The sequence below is a fragment of the Odontesthes bonariensis genome, chromosome 15, assembly GCF_027942865.1.
Source record: "Odontesthes bonariensis isolate fOdoBon6 chromosome 15, fOdoBon6.hap1, whole genome shotgun sequence".
Taxonomy (NCBI): domain Eukaryota; kingdom Metazoa; phylum Chordata; class Actinopteri; order Atheriniformes; family Atherinopsidae; genus Odontesthes; species Odontesthes bonariensis.
In genome coordinates, this window is record NC_134520.1 from 4172333 (window position 1) to 4195042 (window position 22710).

At 41.4% G+C, this 22710-nt stretch overlaps 1 protein-coding gene across 1 annotated transcript; it reads left to right on the forward strand.

Moving 5' to 3' along the window:
- Window positions 1-4152: 4152 nt before the first annotated feature.
- ndnf (neuron-derived neurotrophic factor) lies at window positions 4153-14052 on the forward strand. The gene is made up of 4 exons (XM_075486203.1): window positions 4153-4580; window positions 10059-10253; window positions 10592-10716; window positions 11874-14052. Exons 2-4 carry the CDS (start codon window positions 10060-10062, stop codon window positions 13268-13270), a joined length of 1716 nt encoding a protein of 571 aa, XP_075342318.1. The 5' UTR covers window positions 4153-4580; window position 10059; the 3' UTR covers window positions 13271-14052.
- Window positions 14053-22710: the final 8658 nt, after the last annotated feature.

Here is a 22710-nt window from a genome sequence, read left to right on the forward strand (position 1 = left end):
ATTATAATTTCAACATTCTGGCATGTATCTGGGTGAGTGCACAAGTGTGTGTATGCGTGTGCGTGCACTTAACTGGGTTATTGTGGAAATAACACGTCCCCAGCGTGGATTCTTTTCCACGACTCGGCGGTGTGGCTAATAGCATGTTTAATTTGGCATTTTTTGCAAGTCAGCAGATTCTGAAGTCACAGCAGTACCAAACATCAATAACCCCACGACCAAACAAGAAGTGGTTTAGACCTGTGGAAGCTGCACTCTGTCATTAATCTTTGGTAAGATTATCTGGATGGACCAAAGATGGTGTGAGGATGGGCATGTAGCGACTGGATATGCAAGGTAGGAGGCTTGAGGCAGAGGTCGTGCTGAACCAACCGGGTGTTTTATTCACCAACATTTATATCAGACAGACTTGGACATAGACACATACTCCGGCCCAGGAGCACTGTGGTCCTAGCAGCATTACTAACAATTGGGAAGCTCTCTCGAGTGTGGTACAACTGGCAGCCTTATATTTTACTCAGGCTCTACCACCGAAACCCCTAGGGGATTCCTGCTCCTCCCATTATACATCCCCATAAAACAACACACAAAAACCTTAAAATACATTTCCCTCTATTATAAAATACAATTAATTATACTTCCTAGTATGTTGAAACCATAGTACTAAATCAATCAATTATACTTCCTATCATTGATTCTGGTGCACTCCCCCCTACACCAATCAGCACATGGTATGACCCGGATCGTACAAATGCTGCAGACTGCTGCAGGGACTCTTTTGCCCGAGCACCCTGGAGAGGAGACATAGGTGAGTGACTTACACACATTTCAATTACAAGACAGCATGTTCACAGTTTCACATCAGTCAGCTAAATGTATACTCATCAGAGCCTTCAGGCTACTAACAAACTGGATGTTTCCCTTTTACAGGCCTGGTCCCCCCTCCTTCCCTGCTGAGGGCAACACAGGACCTGCACACCCACATGTTGTCAATATACATATTCAATAAAACATGACAATTTGTTTGTGCCTCGTTATTTACACATTACTCATGTGATCCAAAGTCAGTAATGAACATTCCCTTCATTACAGATGGGTTGGCTGTAACTGTTTAACATTTTACAACCCATCACATTACCAGCAAGTTGAAACAGGTCACAGTTTTGAGCTAAAACGGACCACACTTTTATATGGAAGTTACATAGAAATTTAGGTACAAATTGGGCTAAAATAACCAACCGCGTGAAAGCTTCACATCTTTTCTTTTAACAATTATGAATTGCAGATTATGTGGCAAACAGGAAGGAGAGAGAGAAAAAAAAAGAAAATCATTAAGTGCAAATATTGAACAGGGGACCAAGCTACAGGCAATATTAATACTTCTTTATTTGGTTGTTTTACTCGAATTTCTGCAAATGCATTTTTTCTGTCAGATAGAAAACTTCTTAATGTACGATTTTTGGTGGGGTTTTGGTGCTGTGACTTAGCAAATGTTAAGTGTTAGACTGTAGTTTCCCCTTAAAATTGAATAGTAATTTTGGCTGTAGTTGGTCAAAGACAGTTTTAACTGAACACCGGGCGCATCTTACCTGGAGATTGACATTCCCTTCTGATAATTTTACTTTTACTCACTCATGCAACCCCAAATCCAAAAAAAGTTGGGATGCTGTATGAAATATAAATAAAAACAGAATGCAACGATCTGCACATTTCAAAAACCAATATTTTATTTTCAATAGAACATAGAAAAACACATCAATTCTTGAAAGTGAGTTTTACTATTTCATGAAAAATATTAGCTTGACTTGAATTCGAGGCGGCGGCAGGTGGGTCAATCCAGCTCCCGGACTCTTCTCTTCTTCTATGAAGCCATGCTGTTGCAATAGATGAAATGTGGGGTTTAACATTGTCTTGAAAAATGCAAAGAAAATGGTATCATCTAGATGGGGACATATGATGGTCTAAAACCATTCGGCAGTGAAGGTACTTCTCCAGATGTGCAAGTTATCGGTTCAATATGAGCTAATACAGCCCCACACCATCAGAGATGCAGGATTTTAAATTAAAAGCTGATAACAAGCAAGATGGTTCCTTTCCTCTTTAGTCTGGAGTCCACAGTGTGCATGATTTTTGAAAATGAAAGAGATTTCCATGACATAATCATGCCTGTGTAGTAAACACAGTGTAATGTAGTCTCCCCTGAGGGCCTGAAGATCATGGGCATCCAGACCAGTATTGATTTTCAGCCGTGCCCCTTGTACACAGAGGTGACGCTAGATTCTATTAATCTTTTTATATCACGTACCACAGATGATGGAATATTCAGTCTTTCCAGTTTTGGTTGAAAAAGAATTATTCCTAAATTGCGGAACAATTTGTAGACAGTTTTTTTTTTTTACAGATTGCTGAACTTCTGCCCATCTACTTCTGAGAGACTGTAAAGTGCTCTTATTGTACCAAATCATGGTACCAGTCTGTTGGCAATTAACTTAATTAGTTCAAAAATATTCCTCAAGCTGTTTACTTTTTTTTAGTACCGCTTACTTTTCCAGGTTTCTGTTGCTTCCATCCCAACTTGTTGCCATTAGAGTTTAGACTAGCAAATGCTCTTCATGAAATTGTACCTCATTTTCATCATTTGAAAATGTTTTTTTTTTTTTTCTATTATGAAATGTTGGTTCATGAGATTTGCAATCCATTTCATTCTGTTTTCATTTACATTTAAACAAATCCCAACTTTTTGGAACAGTGGCTGCATTTTTGTCACGATTTAACAGGTTCCAATTCGAGAGACCCAAATCTATTTAAGAAAAACAGATTTCTATCTCATGTCGCACTTGTTTCGTAGTCTTTAAAGACGTTTATCAAAAAAGTGTTCAATTTCAGCTGTCTGTAAGGAATTCACACACCCCAAAAAAGTGAGTAAACTCCACTCAATGAGGACACACTGAACAATGCACACGCTGACATTACCCTTGCAAACACTAGATGACGCTGTTGTACTAACACTGTGCCACTGCTTAAAAGTTCACATTCAATAGCAGTGCTCTAATTTTTGGCAAATGAATTTTAAAATCTTCAGAACACAACGTTGTGGTTGCCAGTGTATCTTTGCATTTTTCTCCATTTACCTGCTTTCTCTTTACCCGTTGAAATGATGTCATGACTTGTTTCCTTTTTGGTGGATGTCACAGTTTTCAGATGTTATTAGAACACCACTTGTCGTTCGGGTCCATGCAATTTTTTTTAACACAGTTGGCGTACTGTTGGTGAGATTGGTCCAACCTGCAGGCTGGATGAAGATGGCCTCTTTAGTCCAGCGGGGAGCTGTACGCAACCTGCATCCTGCTCATGTGTGACAACCTGCGGACACGCCACGTGAGAAACGGTCCTCCTGCAGAGGAAACAGCACGAAGCGGCATCCCCTAAATGCAAATGACCTGCTCATCACAGGCGGACCCCAATCAAGTCATAAATTTGTGGGGGACAATTCAGTTCTGAGACAGTCAATGGCTCTTATCTTGGATAAATATTTACTTCCCAGGGTTCCAACACAGGAACAGGCAACAACAACACAAACGATGCCTCGCTGGGAATTTCCGCGGCTGATCAGTCAAAAAGTTTGTGTTGGTGAGCTTGTGTGTGTCACATTCCAATTGCTCGCAGAAAAAGTTGCTGTGTGAAAGAGCAAAGACTACAAGCCTGTGCGCGCGTGCACACACATCCACATCCCAGGTATCAGGGCCCGTGATAAAACTTGCCTTCACGCCATATAGCCCCGAGGGTTGCGTGACTCTGGAAGGGTGCTAGAGCTCAAACCAATAATTTCCCAGGAGCATCAGAGTAAACAGCGAGGATATAAAAAGTCTGAGGGGGGAACCCCGCTCTCCAAAAAAACCCCAAAAAAACCCAAAACACATAAGCGTTACATTAATGCTCTGGTGACACACTGCTCCAAATCAAATAGATCTAAATTTAATATGATTTTATCATCTTTGATGAATATTTTTTTATTTCCTCTCTCGCCTGACGTTTTTTCAAGGGCCAGAAGGGAACATTCTGTCTGGTCCTTGTTTGGCTTTTTTTTTTTTTTTTTTTTTTGTGGCGTGCTCCTGAAGGAGTGGGCTGGTTCTGTGCCTTGGAGTCTCGAGTGAAAGGAAGAAGAAGAAGAAGAAGAAGTTCGCACCAGTTTTGCCTCCAATCCAGTGGAGGTTTCAATAGCAGCGGCGCGGCAGGGGAGGGACGCACTGCCAGCACTCGGGATACCCACTCACACACACTCACACACTCTCTCACACACGCTCCTGCCCACTAGAGACCAGTTAAATCTGCAAGAAAACTGCAAACACGCATCAGAGCAGTCGCTTAATCCGATTGATAGGCACCAGCAACACGCGTGAAAAGCGGAGGGAACTACCGGACACCCGCAGAGGACGACCGGAGGTTTTTTTGTTTTTTTAATTTTCCGGTGAAATCGCTTTAGTTTTTTTTTTTTTTTTCCATTTTCTTTCATTTCAGAGGAGTTTTGACGACAAGAGGCAGCATCCTTCAGATAACTCCGTCTCTTCATATTCCGAGAGGTAAGACTGTCTCCTGTAAAGATCGTGTTTTATGTTACGCACGGTTTTCCTTATTGCTTGTATAGAGTCTGATCCGGAGATTCAAGAGAATTTTGAATTCTGGAAAAAAAGCAGAAAAACTTTTCTGAGGCTTTCTTTCTTTCTTCTTCTTCTTCTTCTTCTTTTTTTTTTTCAAAGACACGCATAAAAGCCTTCTGTAAGATCAGAGCCGACGGGACTCCTCTTCCTTTGAAACGTCTGAGGGGAAGAAGAGGTTTTTGCGGTTTACAACTCCGGGAAGTTTCTAACACATTTCAATCAAGCCTCAACTCGCATGCGGTTTTCTTTCTTTTCTTTTTTTATTTGAGCTTTTCTTTATTTCTTGGCTGTGGCTATAGCCATGACACGCGGTGCAAAGGTCGTGATAAACTTTAGGAAATCGTTTTGCGTTTGCGCCTCAGTCCGGGACGGTCCATATGCTCTCACAGGTGACACAGATTTATCAGTAAAGTATGTTTGCCCTATGTTTGGTAGCTATACTCTTCACTCTCAACTTTAACTGCAAAGTGAGACACTTCTCTCCAGACTTGAGTGTCACCATGTCAACCGTGGGTGCTTTTACGCACCTGTGAGGGCCCTCTTGGAGAACAGCAGAGCGCTTAATGAGGATCATTTTTATGTATATGAAAACTAAGATTAATATATATGTACATATATATATAAATAATAGTTTAAATTAAACAGCACAGTTTAGCTCGTGCTGGCTGTTGTTTTCCTCATCCGGTCTATGTCAGAGCCTCTCAGTCGGCGTCTTAATGAGACAAACCCGGAGCGAGGATTTGAATAACTGTATTTAGCAGCCGGGTGAAGCCTGACTGCTTCCCTTCTACTTTCTCAGGAGAATGAATCATGAACAAGAAGAAGAAGAAGGGGGGAAAAAAAGTCTTGAAATGGGAAGGTCTGCGTCGCATACCGTAACTAAACCGTGATTTGCATATGAAAACTCTCCGGCTGAAAGAATTCCACCAGTGTTGCTGCAGCCGGTTGCGTCCTGAGAGGTGACAGGCTTCAGTGTATATACAGTCTCCTCCGCGCTGCTGTCTTTTGTCACATATCCAGAGTCAGCGCGCAAGTTTTTATTTCCTCGTTAAATTATTCATCATATCCCATACGCTCCTTAACCCCCCCCCCCCCCCCTCCCTCCTCTCCCCAGCACGCTCACTTTGCAAAGCCCCTCATTATGCTCCCCCAGACGGACGCAAGCAGAACTTCTGAACAGGCTTTCTGTGCTCCTCTTCTCGGCTTCAGCCGAGCACAACGTCTCGGATCACGATGGACCCGTTTCCCACGACGCAGCCGGGGCCCAGTGCCTGTGTGCCCCCCGCATGATGGGCAGTGGGTGGATGACTTTCCCATTAGGGAAGACGGGGGGGAAGACGGGGGGCATTTTCTCTCGTAATCTATAATCACCCTCACAATCACAATGCCCGCACATCAGTCAGAGCCTCCGCCACTCCCCCACCCTCAATTCCATCTGAATGGTTGTTTTACGCAGAGAGCGGCCCTTCGACCCGACCCTCTTCATAGAGACATTCCAGGATGCAAAAGCAATGTCCAGGGTGCGAGGAGGGGAGGGGAGGGTTTGGAGGAAACTAGGCTCTCCTCTCCTCGATGCCGTTGTGCCAGGCTTGATTCGAATAATGTGGATATAGCTTAAAAACTCAAACGGCGAGTGATGTTGTAGATGGCGAGGTGACAGGTCCTGAGTGATGATTTAGACTTAACACACAGAGTGGGAATGAGGAATGTGATGGTTTGGACACACTAACACCAGATAAAAAAAATCTTCATTTTTGGACCAGAGCTCTTACCACAGTCTCTACCAGCTCATTAATGAGGTGTTTAGCTGTCCAAGAGATCCAGACCTGATTTGGTTTGGCCTGCCTATAGCACAGGTCCAGGTCCTGTGTGGTTCTATTCCTTGGCTCCAGGTCCCCCCAAACTGTAATCCCCACATTGGCCCTGAAGTGACAGCGGTGGTGGAACTCTACCGAGGACTCACCATAAATCTGCCCCCAGACTGTTTTAAGAAAACACACGGAGGCTTTAGGTCTTGCGAGCCCATGCCAGGCGTCTTGATGGGTGGAATCTGAAATGTCTCTTTATTTGTGTTGAAATTAAACTGTCTTTTATTCCCTCCTGTTCTGTTAATGAGCTCCATGTGGCAGCAGGCAGGAGGCTTATCCATCTTGACAAGGAGCTGGAGGGAAGGAGAAAGAGGCCAGTTAAACAAAGTGAAGGGAGAAAGAGGAGGTCGGGGGCAGTTTCATCCGCACAGGCACATATACGTGCGTCCACGCATGACAGGGCCGGGGGTGCATAGATGTGGTCTGCCTTATATTCAGGAGCACCCCACAAACGGGATTCGTGTGCTTGTAATCAGTATGTTCTTGCTGGAAACACACTGCACTCAGAGATCAGGTGCATGAAAATTGTAGCATGTAATCGATATTTACTTGCTTTAATCTTCGGCGGATTGTGAGTTATTTTCATTTTGCAGTGGATTGTTGTCGTTGAAAAGATTGCATCCATCTGGGGGGGATGTAGATACAAAGTGTGAACATTGTGTTTTGGCTTTGCACTTGATTTGCCTGTAATGACCCCAAATTAGAGCTGGGTCAAAGCTGTTAAAGCAGAAATTCTGTTGAGAGGATGCCATTCCTCAGAAGAAGGATTTGCGGGCATTGTTGAGTTTTTCTTGTTGTGCACTTGATTTTTAAAAAAAAGAGCCATGGGAAAAGAAACAACTTATGACTCAAGAGCTGTGTTTGTCCTTTAATCTACGCAGCTTTCTACAGTTCTACAGCCTGCCAGTTAGAACATACAAAAGGTTTTTCCTCAGTAAATCCCATTGAAGTCAAACAAAAACATGTAAATAATCGGATAAAAAGCAACCACAAAATAAAGTTCACACGATTCCAGTCTGCTCCACCTTAAAATAATCCCGTCCTCAGAATGTAATCATACATTCTTCCCTGTTCTAATTAAACACTAAATTTTATGTGTTCCAGATACAGTTTATTTCAGTGTGTTATTTTGGCAGTGGTAACTGTGGCATGAGAGTAGTGCTGGCCTGCATGTCGAAGCAGTTCCAGTGCAGGTTCTGTGACCGTTTTGACACTGCTATGGTCCGTGTGAGTGCGGCGACCCTGCACAGCTGCTCTGATATTCAGATGTCATCTCTCTGCAATAGACAGAATGCTAGTATGAGGGACTGAGTGCTTCGGTATGTGTGGCAGAAGTGTCATATATGAGGAGCACATTGAAGGCACCCATCAAATGTGCTAATGACAGGGGTGATAAAACCCTTGGTTGTATGGGTGTAGTGACTTCAGTGCGGTGACCATAGCCAGATGAGGCTGTGTTGCTGCGTTTGTGGGGTGTTTTGAGAAGTTTGGAATGAAAGACAGCTCTGAGCAGCTATGTACATACCACCTTAGAGCTGTCTTGAGTATTAATAGCCGCGTCTTTGTTCTGACTGACACGTTTTTGAAGTGGAATGAGTCAAGCAGAGGCGATAAGGATCTCAACTCTCTGTGTGAGTCAAACCTCAAAGTACCACTTAGGCAGCTTTTCTTTTTCTCTCTGATGTCTGGCGTTATGACAGGAGGCTTGGCTCAGACAACAGCAGAGACCAAGACACTGACACAAGCTGTCAAGGGATTTTTCCCTTGCTTGTGTTTTTAAAGGTCCATAATGGAGAAATTAACCTACACTTGTTGTGTGGAAGTCCATCCAGGCCTGAGTCTTCAGGTTTCACTTTATCTCTCCTTGTTTAGGGAGGTAGTGAAGGAAGAGAAATGTAAAGAGGAACTGAAAGGGAAGGGTATGTGTGCACAAGTGTGAAAGAGATTATTTGCTGGATGAAAAAACTGTGATCAACAGAAAGAGACAGAGGGTGAGCAGGGAAAGGGAGAGGGAGAAGGGTCATTAAAAGGACACCATCTTGCTTGCAGTAAATGGCAGTAAAGTATCTGGCTAATCTGCCATCATTACACTGATTAAATCACCAGGGATTTAGCATTCCCATCAGCTGCAATCAATGGGGCAAAATCAATAGACAGGGGATATGTGAGAGGTTCTCAGGCACGGTCAGCTGCACCTCGCCCTGAGCGCAGCTCCAACTGTGGGCTGTACCACCAAACATTTTTATATGAGCATCAATAAAACTTAATCGACACGGATTGGGGGATTTTATGTTAAGAGTTTTATGAAATATCATAGTGTGGTTCCCTGGGGCACTAAGCAATGTCTTTTCCTTCAGACTTTACTGTTTAAATCGAATCCCTCCTTCCTTTATGTGGCCAGGGGTACTCATTCACTCTCTTTATGTTTCTCACTGTCTCTCACAGATAGTGATTTGTTATAATGAGGGTTTTGTTACATGTCAAATAACGGTTAAACGAAAAGCAAAGTATGGCAAGTCAGAATACATTTCAACATGAAATGTGATTTGTAATGGGGAAAAATGGAAGGCAAGTATTCAAAACTGGGTAATGCCAAATAGACATAACTCAGTGGAAACTCATTTTGTTTGACAATAATAAAATGAACACTGGCGATCTGTCCAAGATGTACCTTGTCTCTCTCCCGATGGAAGTTGGGTTAGTCTTCAGCCCCTCTGTGACCCTGAATTGGATAACGCTAGTATGGAAAATTAGCAACCGAATGCTAAAATGAGGGAAAAGATTAAACATGCTATTGAGAACTTAAGTAATCAAAAAATTAGACATTTTGAACACATTGGCAAAATACATGTACTGTATGTATATTGATTTATAATGTACTTTAAAGCTATAATGTGTAATATTTCACGGACAATGAATGTCTCCATGTCGCTCCGCCATTTTAAAGCTACAGGATTTGTAGAAGGACATGTCATCAGCTTCGCCCTTTCCGTTTTCAATGTGGAAACGCACTGAAAGCAAGGTCTGGTTGAATTTAACTTTAAAAAACAAAAATAAGTGCCATGTTTAGCTATTAATGAAAACATTAACAAATTTTGTAAAAAAAAAATTGGGCTGGACCCATTTAGCTTAGCCTGGCTCTTTTTAATGTTTAATGAATAAAGTATTTTTCTATTCTATTCTATTCTATGAATGTGTACTTGGGCATATTTCAAACACTCACAAATGAACAGGTTTATAGAATAAAATGCAAAACATAATTTTTTGAATGACAAACAATGGTTTTACAGGGGTACAGCTAAACTAAACAAGATATAACATGTACATTTGTGCATTTTAGAAGTCCATAATGGACTCTTTCCACTTGTTTAATTTTCATACCCGGTTAAGCTGAGTGATTGATGACCAGAAATGTATGTTTACTGTTCTGACACAGGTATAGAGACTTCTTTTTAACCAGTCAAAAACATCAAAATGTCCAGCATATTTATATTCTTTATTAAATTTAAGTAGTTTAATCTGTGTATTTCAGAATGAAGCAGTGTAAAGGTTGGAACTCGGTGCTGCTGATGCTATTGGGGCTGGGATCGTTGGCCCAAAAACTGCCTACGAGAGATGAAGGGCTCTTTCAGATGCAGATCAGAGACAAATCGTTGTTCCACGACTCCTCTGTCATACCAGATGGAGCCGAGATCAGTGGCTTCCTCTTCAGGGACACACCCAAAAGGTAAGAGCACTACAGACAGACTGAATGAATGTCATTATTCTGGCGATTAAAACTGACCACACTCAGTCCTAACTGCAAAAGAACTGCTCAGGTCCTCTTCTTGCAAATACAAAAAAGATCAAGTGTTTCCTTGTAATATGACCTTTTATGTTGAGACAGAAACTAAATAATAGATGAGATAGTCTGTCAACTCACAAGGCGAGTGGAAAACATAGACGGTGAAACAATATCACTGTGTTATTGAGCCTTGCCATCTGAATTCATGCATATACTTTGCACAATATTTAGGTTAACGTCAAACTATGCCAGTGTTCATATTGCACCTATTATTTTCTCAGGTACTACTTTGTGGTGGAAGAAGACAACACACCCCTGTCTGTGACAGTGACACCTTGTGATGCTCCTCTGGAGTGGAAACTCACCCTGCAGGAGCTGCCAGAGGAGTCCAGTGGAGAGGGATCAGGTATAACTGACATCAGGCAGCAATGGAAGAGGTTAATGGCATGTTATGTGGAAATATCACTATCCCCCCACACAATTAACCTACACAGTGATGTAAGGCTTTGTGTTTTGGTGGGTTTTAATTAAGTCATAGTCGTAGTGTCTAGTCTGACCACTAATGAGGTCTGACTCGGCCCAAGCTGACGTCTATAATTTCAGAGAAGGGCTGTACTCTAGTCAGTCTACTGAATCAACGCCATTGCATCCCTTTACTTAAGCTGTCTTGGTCTTCTTAAGGTAAATTCTACTGTTCCGTCTGTCTGTCTTCCTTCCTCTTTTTCCCTTTACTTTTTTTTTTTTTTTGCCTCACATTAAAACTTTCTCCATCTGGAGGCTGTCCTTTCAGCACATTAGATCTTGCCAGATGACTAAAGCAGTGGTTTAGAGCATAGATGTGTGATGTGAGCATATATTTGAATGTCAATACACAAGCACCTGTGTGTGTGTGTCTGTGCTCTTGTCAGATCAAATATTCCCCAATGATTTATTGGGTTGTTGCACCGCTGAGTTGACTTGAGTCTTGCTTCAAGAGAAAGTAATTCATCCTGAACTGAAAGAGTAATGACAAATATGACCTCAACACACGGAGTGCCAGCTGCATACAGTAAGTCTGACTTCACAAGATGGGCTGCAGCAAAGGTTAAGGCAGGGAACCGCTTGCTGCCTTTGCAGCCCTTTTGCTTAGATGTCTCCAGTGGGAGTAGATCTTTGAACATGAATTTTTAGAACACCACAGAGAACACCCTTTAGTTGACAAACATAATATTATGTTTTCTTGCTCAAGCTGAAGTAAGAACTCTTAGACTGTCTCTCTCACATAGAAGGTACAAGGCGCCTCTTTGTAGACCAAGTGAATGCTGGCCTCTGATCCTCTGGGATGTTTGGTATAAAAACATGGCTGCAATATCAGGGGGTTAATCAACCATGAGGCTTCGAGTTTCATCATGATCTCATAGCATTAAACATTCCTAACTAGGGGGTACATTTTTATTAATCAAAGACAAATACTAGATACAATATATTTGAAAGCCATGGCTGCAGTTGTGAGGCTGGTAATGTCAATTTGGATGTTATATTAAGCAAAGAGCTCATGTCGTGTGTGTTTGTGTTTCTTTCCAGGAGAGCCTGAACCTTTGGACCAGCAGAAACAGCAGGTGACTGTAGACGAGGGCACGGAGCTCTTCACCTACAAGGGTAACGATGTGGAGTCCTATGTGGCAACCAGCACGCCCTCTGGTCTCTACCAGCTGGAGCTGCTGTCCACTGAGAAAGACAGCAACTTCAAGGTGTACGCCACCACAACACCAGAGTCAGACCAGCCCTATCCGGAGCTTCCATACGACCCCCGTGTGGATGTGACCGCACTGGGTCGCACCACTGTCACCCTGGCCTGGAAGCCGACCCCAACAGGCTCTCTGATGGGTCAGCCCGTTCAGTACTGTGTGGTGATCAACAAAGAGCACAATTTCAAGAGCATGTGTGCCGCTGAGGCTAAAATCAGCGCTGATGATGCCTTCATGTTGGCTCCGAAACCCGGCAGAGACTTTAGCCCATTTGACTTTGTGCACTTTGGCTTTGTTCCCCCTGACAGTGGTTTTGGCAGGGACAGAGGCCTCACAAGTAACAAGATCTCACGGGCATACACAGCCAAGCCCAAAGCATCAGACATTCTGAAGGTGTGCATTGGCAATAAAAACATTTTCACCGTGTCAGACCTAAAACCAGACACACAGTACTACTTTGATGTGTTTGCTGTGAATTCTGCCACCAACACCAGCACAGCATATGTAGGAACTTTTGCCCGCACTAAAGAGGAAGCTCGTCAGAAGACCTTGGAGTTGAAAGATGGCAAAGTATCAGACGTCTTCATCAAGAGAAAGGGCAGCAAGTTTCTGCGTTTTGCTCCCGTGTCTTCCCACCAGAGGGTTACTCTGTTTGTCCACTCATGCCTGGATGCAGTGCAGGTACAGGTGAGACGTGATGGCAAGCTGGTTCTCTCCCAGAATGTGGAGGGGGTGCGGCAGTTCCAGCTACGGGGCAAGCCGAAAGCCAAGTATCTGATCCGCTTGCGAGGAAGCCGAAAAGGGGCCTCCACTTTGAAGCTGCTCGCCACCACACGACCCAGCAGCAAACAGCCTTTCCCTTCTCTTCCAGAGGATACTCGCATCAAGGCCTTCGACAAGCTTCGCACCTGCTCCTCCGTTACGGTTGCCTGGCTGGGCACGCAGGACCGCAACAAGTTTTGCATTTACCGCAAGGAGGTGGCCGACAATTACGGTGAAGAGCAGCGGCGCCGGGAGCAAAATCAATGTGCCGGGCCAGAGACCCGCAGGAAGTCAGAAAAGGTCCTGTGCAAGTACTTCCACAGCCCGAACCTGCAGAAAGCTGTGACCACAGAGACCATCACAGGTCTGGAACCAGGCAAGACCTACCTGCTGGACGTTTACGTGGTGGGACACAGTGGTCACTCAGTGAAATACCAGAGCAAACTGGTGAAAACGAGGAAATACTGCTAAATGACTCTGCAAAGAAGAAATTTATTATATATATAAATATATAAATATATTAAATAAGTTTATTTAACACTAAGTGATATTCTACTAAGGAGTGTATACAGACTGACTACTCACGCAGCTGGTGGGCCTGTGGCAGTGACTGAACTTTGTAGAGAGAGATATCAACCTGTATATTTATGTTTACATTTCTTTGTGGCGCGTCTGAGTGGCCCATAGCGTGAGCTGCTCTGTTACCAGGCTTGTCATCTTGACATCATGTTGCCGCTCGGGAGGCAGAACTTCAAAGAGGATCATATTTCATCTTGTATGTTTCTTTGTTGCTGCATGACATTTGCTTTTGTCCGTCATATTTGTCACCTCCTTCAGTTACAGATCACGATGGCTGGAGGAGATCCAGTGGCTGCCCGCTTTGTATAGATCTCTCACTGCATATTCGCTACATGTTTTAGGAGGAATTTAAATTATTTTATACTTCTCGTCTATCTTTTTTTGATTGTCTGTTTTTATTGATGGCAGTAATAGCTGTTCTAAGAAAATTCCAGTTTTATGAGGAACTTATCGTAGTTCAGACATTCCCTTATGTATCGCAGCCAGTGTTTTCTCTAGAGCTCATCTTGTAAATGTATTCTGTGCTGGAGATCTGTGTTATTATCACTGTATCGCTCTGTCTGTGTGAGCGTGCGTGCGTGTGTGTGTGCGCGCGGGTGTGTGTATGTGTCACATGTACAGAGCTGTCCTGCCAATATTCATGTACATAAAGACTAAATATAGAACAAGTAATCCCTGTGTCACCCTGGGTGTCATGTTCTTTTGCCAAGCAGTTAACTTCACAATTGAGATGAACAAGCACACTGCACCATTATGTCTGCAGAGTCAGACACCTAAAGCAAGGTTGCACAAGCAGAACTTGATAGTCAGGCATTCTCATAGATCTATAGGAAGTGCCTATTTGGGCTCCTTATTCGGGAGCATTTGTTCATTTCTGCCCAAGATCCACGATCCATTAATGTTCTATGTGTAGATGAAAAAGAAAAAGCATAGTATTCATACACATGAAAGTGCTGCAAAGTTGAAAAGTTGTTTTTGCATGGTTTGAACAGTAACATCACTGATATGTTAGATTATCTTAGCTGTGATTAAATACAGTAATGTGACTGTAGACCCTGGTAATGACTTGGAAATTGTTACATGAAATTAGGCAAATCAGTGTCTTAATAGGCAGTATAACAGGTCTGATGAAAGGGGTCAGCAATGCTGAAAATTTCTTACCATAATCTGTTGAAATTATTCCTGTCATATACAGCCCAACTGATCATTTTTATTTTCATTTTCTTAGGAGAATTTGAGAGCCACTGTGTAATGAGGTGGCAGTTTAATATTGGGCCTTTAGCAACATCCAGTCCACTTTATTTCATGTTATTTCATACACAATCCTTTTTAAATTTCTAGTAAGCAGCGTACATTACAATGTGAAAATAAGGCTGACATGAATCGCTTGAAATGTGATCCCAAAATAGAGAGAATAGCCTCCTTTTTTTTTCCAAGGCAAAAACAACAACATTTTAAAGCAAACCTTAATGAAACAAACATGCATTACAATACATGGTGGTATTTTTATTCAATAATCATTTATGGACTTCAGTTTACTCAGAGTAGACAACTACAACTACTAGAATCCACCTAGCTGTATTTATAATTGTGCTACTGCCATGTTGTTTTAGAATGGCACAGTAAGATGATAAAAAAAAGAATATTTTAGAACTCAAGAGTTACAAAGATGCTGAATAACCAAATATTCCGAAAGAGTGGATAAAATGATCCACCATAAGTCTAGATTTACTTTTGTCTTTATCATGCAAACAAAATTGTTTGGAGTTTTGTTTGTGAAAAATTGGATTATTTTCTAATTTTATTTGAATTATCGTTTACATTTTTGCTATTTTGCTGAAACACATCGAACACATCTCTTTAGGCCTGTCCCAGTCAGACGAAGATCTCAGTTACATTCAAAGTTAACATGCAGGTATGTTCATGCATAGCTTTTGTCCTTAAAAAAAAACAAGAATATGATCATTTAATTAGTGCATATAGATTATATTCACTTTATTAAAAACTGGCTCATAAAGTCACATCTTTAATATCTGCATATGTTTTTGAGTAAAGTGCATTTATCATGACACCTTTGGAGTTGGAGCTTTAGAATCGTCACCTAGGTGTGTTTCATCCTTGATATTCCGAACAGTTGGAATGGGCCATGAAGATAATGTGAGCTCAAAGCCCAGGCATTGTAGATTCTATATTATATTTATGGTACATTCATAAAACATAAAGAGATTTGAGCTAAGGTATCATACACAAATTGCTTGTTTTTTTGTCGTTTCACGCACTGAGCAGTCTAAATCTAAACGCGTGGCGGGTAAAAAGAACCACCAGAAATCATAAGCAACTCTTCCGTGCACTGCTGTGATTACTCCACCACTTATGGGTATGACATGGTCCCACATGTCTGACTCCACTCCTTGCCCTGCCACACACTTATATACAAAACCTATACATCAAAGCACTCCACTCATTACAACATAAAAGATAAACAGAGTTAGTTCTGCAGATGGTTAGCTCTCAGATAGAGGTTTCTCTGTATGTTCATGTTTGCACGACTGTTTGTGAGACGATCTCCTGAAGCATGCTGGAAAAATGGAAGCGTCTGTACTTTTTTTCCCCCATTCTAGACCTCTTGAGTTGATCAGAGAGCAGGCCGTTTTTTTTAAAGCTTCACAGCTGATATCCTTCACAGAATATCATTTAAGTGGGTCTGCCCAGCTTTATTAGTGGCAGTTTACGGGGATACCCATGACACTCCCACAGCTCTCTGAAAGATCCTCCACATTGTTCCAGGGCAACGACAGGTTAATGGAAGCCAGGTGGAGCTTCCTTGCATTTCCTTCAACCGAGAGCACTTGAATGACAGCAAGTCGTGGTGGTAAATCGGAGTGAAGCTACCCAGAATCAGTGTCAAGACGGAAGCATGGCAATTCTTAAGAAACAGCTGCTTTTCTTGGCCACATCAGACATTGAGAACTTTTCTTTGTACCTGAGACTGCTCAGTACACATGGATACATGCACTGATGTATGTCTGGCTTTTCTCTTTGCTGGTTTGCGTCCAAGTCTGTACTGGCTAATTAGCAAGTCAAAGAATTCTAGCAAAATTTGGAGTTTGTTTTTAACTGAAGGTACTTCAAAGAGAAAAGATAGGTAGGGTTGAGAAAGCCTATAACTGGTTGCTCTAAACAAGCAGGTCTGGTGATAAAGTCTTAATTTGCTATGGCTGCTAGCCTATGTATGAGTTACTTTTGTGATTCTAGAATAGGTTTCACTGAGTTTCCAATATCCCAACTGATGGACATCCTGTGGTCACATGAAAGAAGAGTAAAATAGTGGTACTATCTATACAATAGAAGTAGTGTATTTATTCCTAAACCTTCCTAAATCTCACTAGATTTAGATCCTAACTGATAAAATAGTGCCTAAACCCAACTTACCATCACAGCTTTGTGAACAAGTGAACAATGAAGTGTATTATGGTAACAGGTCAGCTTTTGAAGCACTTTAAACAAAATTTTTAACATAAATGGAAATATCCTCCCCATGGTAAATATAAAATGCAGCAAGTTTATTTAGTTTCGCACAAAAACTAAAAACAGGGGTAGGCAACTTCTCAAAGATTTGCTGGCCTGCAGCTCAAGTTGTTGCAGTATACCAACTGTTTTTAATTACTCCTATTTCACTTCTTGTCAATTTGATACACAATATATAGGCCTATATTTTAAAGTTGTTAACTTTGGTTTTTGGGTTGATCCCTGTAATCCATTTCTTTTTGCCACCATTCTAAGGACGAAAGCCAGGGTGATTGTTTATGTTCTCTGTGTCACTTAAGTATTGTGTAACCCTAACCTGAACCCTTCATTTAATTAAATTTAATATAACTTTCAATTAATTTGATTTGACTACAATTAAAAGGACTCTAATTAGCTTGAATTGGACTATATCATTGAAGTGCCTTGAGATAACATTTGTTGTGATTCGGCGGTATATAAATAAACTGAATTCAATTCAACTGAACCCCATTCGTACTTGGAAATCTTCATATTCGAATATTAATGTACAGGTCAATATTTTGTGAAATTAGATTATTGTCCCCAATGTTGATTGGGGCACTTCAGGGAATTTTTTTCATTGAATGTTTGCCCGTATGTGCTAGCTAATATATTTCCTAGCCTATTGTTAATGCATTACAGCAGATGTGGAGCGATGCACAACAAAATTAACTTAACAAACTTTACCGTAAATATGCTCTGACATCACTCTTTCATTTCTTGTAAGCTTTTGCAGTTGGTATTTGTGGGTGTTTTGTGTATGTGTGGGTGAATACACTTGCTGTTCAATGGAAAAATGAGTGACACGTTTGGATAGAATTCATGAAAAGAGAGCTCAAATAGGATCCAAAGGGAGCAGTCGTTTAGGCCAGGCTACCTGAGCAGCTGAAATCTTTATTATTGTACATTCGTTATTATAAGATATAAGTCAGCTCTACTGGTCTGTCTGGGTAGCCTACATATCTATGGTAAATGATTTAATAACCAACTTTAGTGTGGAAACGTTTTTTTTATTTAATAAATGGTGATTTATAAATTCATAAAATTGTGGAAATAATCATCCGCATTGCCACATTCATTGGACAATAATGCTGTAATTTATTTTAATTCTCACAAACCGCACGAATCTAACGGGCTTCTAAATAATTACAGCATTATTGTCCAACGAATGTGGCAATGCGGATGCTTACGATGACAATTCGATGCTTATCTTATAAATCACTATTTTAATTCTCACAAGCCGCGCAAATCTAACGGGCTTCTAAATAATTACAGCATTATTGTCCAATGAATGTGGCAATGCGGATGATTATTTCCACAATTTTATGAATTTATAAATCACCATTTATTAAATAAAAAAACGTTTCCACACTAAAGTTGGTTATTAAATAATTTACCATAGATATGTAGGCTACCCAGACAGACCAGTAGAGCTGACTTATATCTTATAATAACGAATGTACAATATTAACGATTTCAGCTGCTCAGGTAGCCTGGCCTAAACGACTCCTCGGTTGGCCTAAACGACTGCAGGGGGGCCTAAACGCCAATGGCCTAAACGACCTGCTCCCGATCCAAATAGTGACATACAGTAAACAGGCGGAAATACTGGAAGAGCTCTGTGAAAAAATGCTGTGTCAGAGAAGCAGGTCAGCAGTTGTGTGCAAAATGCTTAGGACTGGATAAAGGACTTTTGCCATATACGGGGACGGCACAAAACTAAAAGGTGGTTAAATCAAACCATTCATACTAACACTGGTGCAGTGTGGCAGAAATCTCCAAAGAAAACAGCGTCAAATGAAATCATGAGACTTAAAATCTTGCATACAGACAGGGAGCCCCATCTTGGAAGAAAGGAGTATACCAAATGAAAATGATTCCACTTCAGCTGCTCTCGGGAGAGATCATTATTGAGGATCAGGTCCAAACCAGTTCTACACAGCTCTGATTTACCAGAGGGCCAAGCAAAAAATCTGAGGCTTCCTTCCAAACCCATCCTGACCAAGAGCCCTTTCCCAGGAAGGGCGGAGAGGGACCAGTGGCCCTGGGGCATTGCTCGTCTCAGCCGATCTCCATTAGGATAACTCAAACGGTGGAGAAAAAAAAAACACTGACTGGCTCCTGAACTTTCATTTGATTTTATTGTATATTCAATTTTAAGGTCACTTTTATTATCATACCATCATATCACCAGATTAAAGTAATCCTGTACACATGATACGCATTTGAGGATAAAGAAATTGCTTTGCTGATATGTCTGCACTTGAACAAGATTTCTGTGCATGTGTGTGTGGGTCTTGATGTGCGTATGTAATAGTCTTGTGCACATGCAGGGCCGTGTGTGTTTGTGTACTCACTGCCATCGCTCCCTCTCGCCTGAGCTGCCTAGGGGTGGTCCCTCCGCTCTCTTGTGCTCATGAAATCACATCTAAGTGGTTGTAATTTCTCATGCTTCATCAGTACAGTAATTTCAAAAGGCTCCCTCTAAAGACCCTCCTTATAGTGGCGACCTAGGGTTGTCAAATGAAAACATCGTTTATCCAGTGGCCTCGAAGCTTCAGGAAATGGTTTGCCGGTTATTCAGCGACAGCCTTGAAAAAAAGGAGCTGTGGTGAGGGACTGCAGGGGTTTGTGAAACATGAAACAAAAGGTGGTCTGGCCCTTCAATCTACAGTATCAGGTTTAGGAGATTTCAGAAAAATGCACACATCCATTTGGAAAATCTTGTATGGAACCATTTGTATGTTTGCCAAAGTGAGGTTTTCCCCCAGTGAAAATATTTACTTTGAAAAAAAAAACTCTGAAAGTATTTATTTCAATGCAATCCTTTCCTTCGCCACGTCGTAACTGTGGTTTCTGTATTTTTTGTCCCTCGGAGACTGGCAGCGGCTCTGTTCCAAAGATGGGTACGCTCAGGTTGTCTTCAACCTGTGGAGCTGATCATCTAAACATCTTTGGCCTTGTCCACACCCACAAAGATATTTTTCTAAGACTCCCCCTTTACCTTATTAAACCTGTTAAAACTCAACTATGTTAATCAAAATGGCATATTTAGAAGTGTTTTTTTTTTCCTTGAAAGCAATCCTTTAAGATGTCAGAATGGCTGACCACAACCTTGACTTGCTTAACATGTGGGAATTTTGACATTGCAAATCAGCCCCGCCTGTTTTGGATTGTTGCAACTGCTATCTTTGACTCTACTCAAACACGCGCGACTCCTCTGCTAGAATGTATTGGGTAATGGCTCATGATGTGTGGATCACGTTAGACAAACCTTGGTTTAAAGAACGCTATCACCGATGGATCTCTCTCCAGCCCCAACCGTCCTGTCCAAATATTGTCACTTCTGGCCCCAGAAAGGCCAACAATGGCCAAATGGTAAACGCAAGGCTTCAAAACGGCAGTTCACAAATCAATGTACCAATTGTACAACTCTTGCTGTTTGAACCTGTGGTTTTGATATTGTCATTGATACACTTCAGTTCCATAGTTAAAATGCTCACTTAGGTCATTAACAGCATACCATTTCTCTCATCTCTAAATTTCTTCTTGCACAATAGAATACAACATATGGACATTTATAGTTTTGATTTTCATTGCAAATCGCAGATGTTGGAAGCTATTTGTTCCTATGTGTTTCCGCTTTTCATCCACATGCAAACATGCAAAATATCTTTTTGGATATTTCCAGTTTGAAGACATTCAGAAACCCTGTTTGTAGTGTTACACGTGGAGTGTAAAGCTGGAAAACTGAAAACTTTTTGAATTAACACCCTAATTAATACCCAAATGCGGTCCGATGAGATCTTCAGTCACCATGTTTTTTTGCCTTATCTCCGCCTCCATCACGTGTCTGACCTGTGTAAACAGGAAGAAACAAACTCCTTGCTTCCTGTTGAGGACGGCAAGTTTGTGGCTCAGACTGTTTCCCTTTTAAAAGACAGTTTCAAAAAAATTGAAAAGGTTTGTTGAAAAAAAACGTCATGCCATATTTCTAAGTCTTTAATGCATCAGTGTGTCAGTGTATGTGTCAGTTGGTTCGTTGGTTCCACCATTGTTGTTCAGACATCAGACACTGTCTCCGCCTCAAAGCATGAAAAGTGAAACTGATGAGCAAGTGAGCAGTTGCAAATATGCAGGGAGGGTCAAGCAGACAGTAGTCCCAACCTGGTCCTCATGTGAGCCTCCTCATGAGCATGCTTTTCTGCTAATGAAAACTGTTCTGTGGTCTTGCAAAAAAGAAATTATCCCTCCCAAGAACAGCTTTCCACTAATGGATACTGTTCTGTGTGTACCTGTTCACATGTGCTGCTTTTGAGACTAAGCACTCTTGAAACTATTAGCATCGATTTTAAAATGACGCTAGAGAATTTGGCTAATTCTTTGCCCTTAAGCACCCCCTACAGTTTTTGGGATGTAACTTCAATGTCATAAAAACAAAGTTCAAAGTGAGTCCAGCAAATGTACAACCCTAAAAAATGTTTTTTTTTTTGTCACATTGCAGAAGCTACAAAAATACCATCAAAAAGCTTACAGAAATTTCAACAGACCATAAAGCAAAACGCTGTAGTGCGGGGCTGGAAACCAAAGTTATGAACTGCAGTATCTCAGCCCCTGGCGTGCTTCGGGACAGTTTTAGACCCGGCAATTGTGCATAACAAATGTCAGTATACTTCCAAGTGAGTCATAAGCACATACTTTCTTGAGAGTGCACTCTGGAAACGTAATGAAACAGTACATTTCTGTATCAAAATCTGATGTGCAAGAGTAAAATTATGAAGTGGCAAGGCCAAACTTAAATTCTTTCCTAAACCTAAACAAGTAGCCTAGTTTTAGTTCCTGAGGTCATGTTTAGTACCAAAATCTAACAAAGACATTGTACTGCCCATCTTCTCAGTCTCTGAATTGGAACGCAAATGTTCAGGCCAATTTGCGTTCTATACTACTCCTCCTCACTTACTACTTCAAAGACTCAAGCTTGGTTCATCTGACTGATTTAATTTCTTTCTCATGACTTTGATGCTTCATCCAATCAACTTTTTTGAGGGACTCTTTTCAGACCTTTTTTTACAGAGGACATCCCAAATAGTTCAACGGAAAGAAACCTTGACTTCAGAGTGCTAAAAGGTCGTGAAAACATGGTGTAATTTGATGCCTTATTAAAAGAATGGGCTGTAGACCCATAAGCTGCTTTCAGACCAAACAGTTTTGAGGAATTGCTAAGGGTTATGGAGAATCTCTGAAGCACAACCTACCGTAATGGCCTCTCCAGTTGCATGGCATGCAAATACCACATGTCAGATTGGTAAACCGAGGGCTTCACTGTCAGATCATTGCGCTTTCTTAAAACTGTTGTTTTTTTATTTTACCAATGTTCCAGTGAAGCGTTCATGTGTTTGAATAACCGTACACTTATGTATGTGCTTAAAGAGACCCTATCAGAGGAGCTCTACGAATTACAATCCGTTGTTTCTGTGGTGCTGAAACAAATAAGAGGAGAGGCTTCCTGGAAAAGTTTGAAAAACTATGAAAAGGTTCCTGCGGTCCAAAAACAATTCTAGTCTTGTACAGTTGAGTTCTAGCCAAATGTCAAACATTTGGTAAATGACAGTGAATGGCTGACTTTCTCAGTTTGTGACTGAAACAACAGGATGTTTATATTCTCCAAACATGGAATGCTCCAATTTGCCAGTTTGACCAGTGCGGGATGTCTGTGATAATAAAATGACCAAAGCTAGATTATCACTTTGTTACGTGATGGGTTCCCTGCTTTCACAGAAGACTTA